Raw genomic sequence first — 9,424 nt, forward strand, 5'->3', positions numbered from 1 at the left:
TCCCTGTCACAGTGCTCTGATCACCCCATTAAGTGATGCACTAAGAATACTGGTCTCTAAATGGTCTCATGGCCATGCTAGATCATCATCAACACTTAAAGAAAAGTGAGTCATTAATTTATTGACATGAATTTATTAAATAGAGAATGCGTAATAAGCAATCAATGTAGTGGCATATGCTATGATAGCCACTCGCCCTAATATAGCATTTGCAGTGGGAGTTGTGACATGTTATATGGCTACACTTGGCTAGTGACATTGGGATGCCGTGAAGGATATAATGAGATACCTTAAAGGCACTACAGATATGTGCATGCTATGGTAGCTAGAATACAAGAGTTGTGGATTACATTGACTTAGATTATGCAAGATATGTAGATAGTAAGAAGTTCATCACTTGGATATCTAGGGTGTAGAAATGCACAACCTTATCTACTATTGAGGCTAAGTACATTGTAGCTATTGACTCTTGTAAGAAGGCCCTATTGTTAAGCCATCTGGTTGCATATCTCGGTATGACTATGACTCCTACATTGCATTAGGATTTGATGAGTGCCATTTAATTGGTCTATAATCTTGTCTTCCATGTGAAGAAAAAGCACACTGAGGTTCAGAGAGGTGGTAGAGGACAAGTCCATTGAGCTTGTCAAGACCCCTAGGGATACAAATCCTATAAATCTGCTTGGTAAAAGTCTCCTAGTGAAATGATATGCATTCCTAAGTGCTCACTAAAAGTCTCCCGATGAAACAATATGCCTTCTTTAGGAAGATGATGGGGGTAGGATGAGATGATGTCTTCCCTTATCCTATTGTACTTTATGTACATGTTGTACTTTTCTCTTTTTCTTTGACTTCTCACTTAGGCACATTTATATTTGAGTGCAAGGTTGTTGGGGATTAAAAGCCACCTGTGCCTAGCCACCTACTGGTGGCAATAGAATAAGAGAAGATATGTCATGCATTTTGACTATTGGACTTCTTATACACTGGTCTCTCTCTTCTTGCTTGAACCTCCATAGCTCTTGCTCTCTTCTTGCTTCTTGTTGCATTTCCACCTTCCACTCAACCTTTCACTCTAGGGATGCTATTAGGTGCATTAACTCCATTGTAATTTCCCCCAAATTGGCCTTATATCACAATAGTCCTTTGATGTCCATAAGAAAGCTGAAATGATGGCTCTTTATAATACTTCATTGAATACCTTTTAGCTAACTCAATAGCTTTGAACAAAGAGGTAGGAGATTGGTCCATGACATTTATCGACAAATTAGGATCTAACCTATACATGTACTTATGTAGTTTAGCATTGTTGCACTAATGCTTTTCATGTATATAGTAAGGTTAAGAAAGTGATGTGTATACTCTCATACAGTAAGTTTTCATTGCTCTAACTTATACCACCTTCAAGTAAGCCTTTCCTTTTCAACTAGGGAGACAGAAACTCATGCTAAGAATAACTTGAACTCTTCCCAAGTATCTACAAGCTAATTTTCCTTATTCATATAGTGCCACCATGTATGTGTAAAGCCCTCTAAAAGCAAAGTGGTGAATTGAATCTTTTAATCATTCGTCCTTGAGACAATATCAAATTAAGATTCCAATTTGGTTGCCAACTCTTCAAGTTTGGATGGAGAAGAAGATTGATCATTATATTTAGATAGCACTATCTTATCTCCAAGTTTTGGATCATTGTACAATCTCTAAGTTCTAGATCATTGTACATAGGCGACTCATATGGACCTGATCATTTTGATTGCTTGTAAAACCATTATTACTAGAATGATTTCTAATATAGGAAGGCCGAGGACTCAGTATATGAATAGGTGGTCTTAGAGGAAGAAAATTATACCCTGCCAATGTTGCTAATAGGGTCATCATTCTTATGAGAAGTCTCTCCAGAATCCCTGATTTACCCAAAATACCTTGCACATTAACATTTACAGATTGGAATGGTATCCTTTCAACATGTTCTCTTTCAGCTTATGTCTATAATTTTTCCCTTTCCTTCATTTGAAGTTTCTTTTCTTTCAACTATATTTTCATTTCTCTAGCTTGGAATTCCATCCATTTTTCAAACTGGTGAGCAATTCTATCAATGGAAGATTAGGTCTAGTTCATGGGATCCAGTACTTGCTCATGTCTAGAAGAGTGTTGAGTCTCATTCTCACACAAAGTAGCATTCAATTGGTTAAGTTCCCTGTGCAATTGAGCATCATCTGAAGACCTTTGAGTGTTATTTTCTAAGAGGGAATCTCTGATTTGTATTGCATGCTCGTTTAGAGCCTTATTTTTGCCTTTGTACCAATGGTAATGCAGTCATGCAATACCTATTATCACTAAATTTGCTATAAGTTTTGCTATAGAGCTTTGATTGTTGACAAACTTTTGGATTTAAATCAAAGCTTAATTTTTTCTCTTCAAATTACAATTTGGTTTAGGATTTAAAAAGTCATAACTACTCAAAGTTGACCAATAGAATCTATCTAGGATTTTTATCCTTGTATGAATGACCCTGTGGGAGACATGCAAGCTCAATTATAACCCATTTAACCCTATAAGATCACTATTTGAGCTAAGAGAACACTATAGGAATAACCTTTGGAAAGCTTTAAATGACATATGTCACCTTTTTTTTGTCTTAAAAATACTATGTTTCACATAATAGGCCTTGTTTCCACCTGTTTAACATGTAATGGAGTGAGGGGCAGCTTGTAAACCACCACAGGGGCTAGAATTAGGTCTGAATCTTTAATGATAGCACAATCTTCAATCCTCCCCGATGTTGTACCTGTGTGAGGTATAAAATGACAAGACGAGCTTCCTACATGGGCTTAGAGACTTGAGGGATGTGCAAAATTTCTCCTCAAGTTGGGTTGTGCACCACTTCGAGATCCTAGATGCAAGGGAGGATCACCTCTCTTTTGTCTTATATCTCACTCGACATCTACTTTTTCTAATGGAAATTTAAATGCAATAGTGGTACTCTATACTCATCAAATAGCATGATACGCATAAACTTGAATCAAAGCTTTCAGTTTTCAATAAGATGCAATGGATCTTGTAAGAAATGGAGTTGGAAATAGAGATTTACCATAGGTAGGCATTGACTCATTCTTATCCGTTACCAATGGATTATCTATTTTCAATGATCAAAGTAAATACCCATTAGTCAAGATTGAGAGTTAGAATGAAACTTTAACTCCGTTGAGCTATAAGCAATACTTAAGCTAGTTGTAGATATTGAAGACTAAAGAGCTTACTGATTTGAAATGAATGAGCATTCAAGCAAGATTATATCTTCAAATTTCCAAGAAGACTTAATTCATGAGTCTCTCTAGCAATTGGATTGAAGCACAATAATAGGCTTTTACAAGAGAGACCAGGAACTAAGAAATACCTTTAAATAGGCTTGAAGTTGAATGCCCTCAAAAAGCAATGCAATGGGATGTATTTACTTATGTAAACTCTTCAATGGAGGTCTCCAATAGCTCTCCAGCAATCAATAAATGAACATTGCTCCACTATGAACAAAACCCCCCAAAATATTGCTCTAAAATTGTTGTCAATAGCTCCATAATGCCCTCTATTGTACCATAATGCTCCAATGTCAACCATGAAGAAGCAAGATCACTTGAAGCCTCTTGAATTAAGTTTCTTCAACTCTCTATTATGCTTAGGATTGAATAATCCCCATGCTTGATGAAGAATCCAAAAGCTCTTCTCCCATGGAAGCCCGATGGACTCTAAGCATGCTACTATGCTCCAAATCTTATAAAGGTTTTGAAGAATCTTGATGTAGGTAGACTTCAAGGGTGAAGAAAGGCAAAAACCCCTTAAATCTATGAAACTTTGACCAAGTTTTGATGCTTGTCCATACTCTACACCATTAGGGTTTCAAGAGGAAGAAATGCTTGAAGAGAAGAGCTTTTATTGCTTACTGAGCAACAAGAGAAGTATATTAGAGCTCCAAGACATAGGATATAAGCTCAAAAGAATGCACATGGTCATTGAAAGAGGTGATTGCATCTATTTGATCAGTGCACATTGTGTTGAATATGCATGCATGTTGCTATCATTCCCTTGTTGAGTGCTTGATACAATGGTGCTCTACTCAATATTCATGATGCCTAGAAGCTTTCTGTGCCATCCATTCTTGAGGGAGAATAAGATTCATGGAGTAAAATGAAGATGATAGGCTAAAGGTTCCATAGAGGTCTCAAGCATGAAGAGAAAGAAGTTATTTCTCAAAAAGTAACCATGGTTTAAGCTTCAACTAGGTCCAATTATCCCTCTTTTTACCAAGTTACCTTTAAAATGGCCTATAATTGATTATGACCTATTATTTTGCCATGTTTTGGCTTTCCTCCAAGATTCTTGTTAGAGCTCCAACATTAGCCTCTGTTTCATGTAGACAGTTTGTAAGTGCGTGCGATGTGTCCTTGTACCTATTGTGTTGGATTTTCTAATATGAAAATAGGAGAAAAGGATAGGGAAAATAGAAAAATCAAATGGACCAAGAACCAAAGCTCTAATACCACTTGTAATGAAGGAGGTTAGGGAGGAGAGAGAATACTGCAGAAGAGAGAGAAAAGAGGAGAGAGAAAAACTAAATAGGAGAGAGAAAGATAGGAAAGAGGTGAGAGAAGCCGTGAAAGCTTGGAGGAGGTGAGATAAAGAGACTGTAATTCTATATTAATGAATGATGATAAAAGTATATAAGTCTTAATATCTTTTATACACCTATGTTAGTGTGACATGGTATTATTTTACAAACTCATTAAAATAATTTCTCTTCCCAATTTCTTATAGGCCCCTTGTTAGGACTCTCTCAATCCTTCTCTTTTGGATGGGTAGCCTTTTCTTTACTTCTACCTCATGGGATGTCGCCCATTGATGTAATTACTTCTCTCTTCTTTCATATAATTCATGCACATTTCATGTTTTTAAACAAAAATGGACTTCTGTTTCAGTTCTTTCTTACAAATATAAGAAGGGAATCAGATGGAAGTTCTTGTTGACTTCCTTTCATTCAATATTTTTTACTAATATGATCTTTTACTTGTGCTTATATTTTACTTTTTATCTATTGTATTTGAAGGAATCATAATGTTTGTTCACATGATGCTCTTTATTCTTTGCCTCTCTCTTTGCATATGATTTTCAAGTTATGATGTTCTTTGTATATTTGCGATGTTCTTGCAACTTCCCATGATGAGTTTCAAAACTGTGAAGTGTTGTTTCGAAACAATGCCTCTCATTTTTTAAACCTTCCCATGTCATAAGATTTTCAAGTTGGTAGCAAGTAAAAGTTTTGTTTTGAGAGTAGCCATGTGGAAAATCTATTTTACAAAAGGTTTTCTCAACCTCTTATTAGCAATCACCAAGACAAAACTATTAAAAAATTACATAGCTTTTGCCCAAGCGTTTCCTGAAATTCTAGAAATGTGCACATGAAGGTAAGTAACTGTGATTTTCTTGTGGTGAAACTCGCTACGGGAAGCCTCTCTTAGCCAATCTTTTGTCAAATATTCACCATTTACATCTCTAGATTTATGTTTCAAAGTCACAACATGGCTTGTGTTGCACTCATTGATTTTGGAATCTACACAGTGTGCCCTTGAACCCTTGAACTGTTATCATTAGGACCTGTCTCCACCGCAAGACTTGCAACCGGCCTACACACTTCTTCCCAAACTCTATGGTTCACATACCTTAGAGTTCGCACTCATGTTGCAAACCCCCAACCCTTTTCCGACCGAAGGTGAAATGAGTGAGGTTCGGCAGCACATGTGAGATTTCCTATTGGTTATCGATGCAAGCCATTTTGATAGTGGAGACAAGTCCTTAGATGATGCATTTGACGTCCGGGATGGCCCAATGCACCCGGAGTGGGCGCACATGTTCGAGGCGTGTGAACATGTCGGAAGCTTGCGTGCAATCTGTGAATCTCTTCTGGCCGCCACCGCCCCCAATCCCCAAAATTCAAATGCACCCTTATTAATAAAAGGCTGCCGTCAATTCTCGTCCCGGACACGCTTCCAAGGCTGAACCTTTTTGGCTTTTGACAACAATGAGTGAACGCATTCAAATCTTCAGCACACCACAGTCTACAGCCTGCGGTGACATTCATCCCTCTCATCCTTTCATCATCGTCAGCTGTCCACTCCAAGCAAAGAGTTGGGCTTATAGGTTTACATTAGGAATGGGCTATCGTGGAAAGAGGAACGGCAGACATAATGTTACGCTGGGTGCAACCGCTTCTGTATTGCTGGCTTATCACATGTTATGCAGGCCCAATAATCTTCCCGCAAGCGCAATCCCAGTCGAAGAGCCTGTTGGAGTCAGACAGACAAAACTTGGAAGCATTTCTGGAAGCAACCTTGCCACCTTCTCACGCATACAACAATCTCTCTATTGCAGTGTGCTCATGGAAAGGGGTGCGATGTGCAGGAATTAATGGAGAGGGGGAGCGCGTGACAGCACTATTTCTAGAAAGCCTCGGCTTATCAGGGGCCATTCCTAGCAATACCTTGAGCAAGCTCACTGCTTTGACGGAGCTTAGCCTGTACAACAACTCACTTCGGGGATCAGTCCCGGAAGGTCTATGGAGTTTAAGCCGGTTGGAGTACTTATCCCTCTCTATGAATCTCTTTTCTGAGCATGGTAGCCCAGCGTTGGGAAATTTGGCAAGCCTTCAAAGGCTTGATCTTTCCAGCAACAGGTTTGAAGGGGCCTTGCCCTCGGAGCTTGGACAGCTGGCCAGTCTCAGATATTTCTACATGAGCTCTAATGGTTTCACAGGTAGCCTTCTTCCAGACGTCTTTGGCCCTTCTTTGTTGTCAGTGGAGCTCTCGTCCAACAACCTGAGTGGCAGTATTCCTTCTCAGCTCGGAGCCCTGCCTAATCTTGTGTCTCTCAACCTTTCTGGCAATATGCTGACGGGTGAGCTGCCTTCTGGGTTCGCCAATCTCATGACTGTAGATCTGTCTAGAAACTCCTTGTCCGGCTCTCTCGCGCCCTTCAATGGCTCCGCTAAGCTTGAGCAGATCAATCTCTCGCACAACAACTTCACAGGTCCTCTCCCGCACCTCAAGAACGGCCAAGTTGTGAAGTTGAGTAACAATCATCTGACGGGGCCCTTGGAATCCCTTTCCTCGCCGGAGCTGATAATATTGGATCTCAGCAACAATCTCTTGACTGGGGATATATCGGCCCTCCTGGGTACTAATCATACTCCTTCCAATTTACAGTACCTGGACTTGTCCTACAATAGCTTATCAGGTGATTTGGAATCTATCGCACGTAGCTTAAGCTCCATGTCCAGGCTGGGCTACTTGAATCTCTCATCCGTCCAGCTGGAAGGAGCTCTGCCAGAGAGCCTAGGGGATATGAGGAACCTCACGGTCTTGGACTTGTCCAAGAACAACCTGAGCGGGGTTGTTCCTCTCTCCTTGGTTAAGATGACATCTCTCACCTATCTTGATCTATCCAGAAACTCGCTAAGTGGCAATGTCTCTCATCTCTCGAGCCTTCCTGCATTGAGACACTTGAATGTATCCTTCAATAAAGGCGTGGCGTGTGACCCTGTGTTACTTAGCAGATTTGGGCCTGCCTCATTCGCGGGTGCAGTAGGTTGTAGCGAGCCCCTCCCTGTGGTGGTGATATCGTCGACTGAGGGTTCCTCTCACAAGCGCGGGTCGAACAGGTCACTGGCTTTTGTGGTAGGCGTTCCTGTTGCCTGTGCGGCGGCGACGGCTTTGCTTCTTGCGCTGGTGCTGGGGTTCCTGCTCGCAGGGGTTCAGCGCAGGCGCCGGCGGGGCCAGTGGCCGCGATTGAGAAAGAGGTCACTCACGTACAGCACGAAGGAAGACAGCCGATACAACATGTCAGGCCCATTCTCGTTCGAGAGCCACTCGGGGCCATGGGCCGCCAACATCAAGAATCCGACGTCGGTGCCCGTGGTCATGTTCGAGAAGCCGCTGCTGAATCTGACATTCGCGGATCTGCTGAGGGCAACCTGCAACTTCGACAAGGAAGCGCAGGTGTCGCAGGGGGGGCTGGGGCCCGTGTACAGCGCGGTCCTGCCGGGGGGGTTGCACGTCTCCATCAAGGTGCTCATCGAGGGGAGGGTTCTGACCAATGAAGCAGCGGCAACGGAGTTCGGCGTGCTGTCAACGATCAAGCATCCCAATCTGGTGCCATTGCTCGGGTACTGCATCGTCGGGGAGGAAAGGCTGGTGATATACGAGCTGATGAAGAACGGGGGCCTGCACAGGTGGCTGCACGGGAGGGGTAATTCCTCGCGCCTCATCATAGCGCAGCAGCAGCAGCAGGCACAGGACGTGAGCACGGACCTGGCAGCCGGCGACCGGAGCGCAGGGTCGGCTATGGATACACTGCCGGAGGACGCCAACCTGAGCTGGGCGGAGCGGCAGCGGGTGGCCCTCGGCGTGGCCCGGGCGCTGGCCTTCCTGCACCACGGCCAGTCCACGCAGATCGTGCACCGGGACGTCAAGGCCAGCAACGTGATGCTGGACGAGAGGCTCGAGCCCCACCTTGCCAACACCGGCCTCGCCGCCCTCCTGGCGGGCTCCACCGACGCCACCTTCGCCCGCGGCGCCACCGGCTACGCCCCGCCCGAGTACGGCCGCCCTGGCGGCCTCGTCACCCCCATGGGTGACGTGTACAGCTTCGGCGTCCTCCTCCTAGAGCTCGTCACCGGCAAGAAGCCTGTCGGCGACTCCTATGGCGACGACGTGGATGTAGGCAGCGGATGCCACGTGGCCGGCGGGCGTTTAGCGGCTGACCTGGTCGGCTACGTGCGCCATCTCATGCACGAGAAGCGCGACGTGTCCGGCGCCCTGGACCCGCGTTCCTGCGTCGACGGTTGCTCGCATGACCAGATGCTACAGGTCCTCCGCATTGGATACCTGTGCACCGCTGAGTCGCCATCCAAGCGTCCCACCATCCAACAGGTTGTTGGCCTTCTTAAAGACTTACAGCAGCAGCAGCAGCACTGAGGCTGCTGCTGCCTCAGTGCCTCACGTCAATGCTTCGCCTACGGGCCACGCCCCAAAAATCTTTTGCAGTCTCTAATTTTGTCAATTTGTCTTATAATTTATCACGCATGTTAAATGATTTTCTTGTCGTCCTTACTGTTTTGTTTCATACAATCGCGGCACTCGAGCATACTTTCTTGGACAGATGGTCAACACACTCTAGACAATCTTTGGGTGACGCCGGACGTCTAGACTCTAGATAGATTCCTCTTGTGTTCTCTAGCGCTTGGATTCGAAGTTCGTCTATAAAATTGAAATAAAATAGCAAAGTGAAAGGTCAGTCTTGATTCATTGAACATTGTTTCTAACACGTGCCAGAATTCGAAAGACATTCTATGAATCTAGAATTTGAAGGATAGCCAAAA

The 9,424-nt window shown here is 43.4% G+C and overlaps 1 protein-coding gene across 1 annotated transcript; it reads left to right on the forward strand.

Annotated features, from left to right (window-relative positions):
* The first annotated feature begins 6,060 nt into the window (after positions 1-6,060).
* Positions 6,061-9,206, forward strand: LOC148035088 (uncharacterized). The gene has a single exon (XM_087680040.1). The coding sequence runs from the start codon at positions 6,237-6,239 to the stop codon at positions 9,018-9,020; it is 2,784 nt and encodes a 927-aa protein (XP_087536166.1). The 5' UTR covers positions 6,061-6,236; the 3' UTR covers positions 9,021-9,206.
* The last annotated feature ends 218 nt before the right edge of the window (positions 9,207-9,424 follow it).

The sequence above is a fragment of the Lygodium microphyllum genome, chromosome 6 (genome assembly GCF_053477565.2).
Source record: "Lygodium microphyllum isolate KBCC chromosome 6, Lygodium_microphyllum_v1.1.10, whole genome shotgun sequence".
Lineage (NCBI taxonomy): Eukaryota > Viridiplantae > Streptophyta > Polypodiopsida > Schizaeales > Lygodiaceae > Lygodium > Lygodium microphyllum.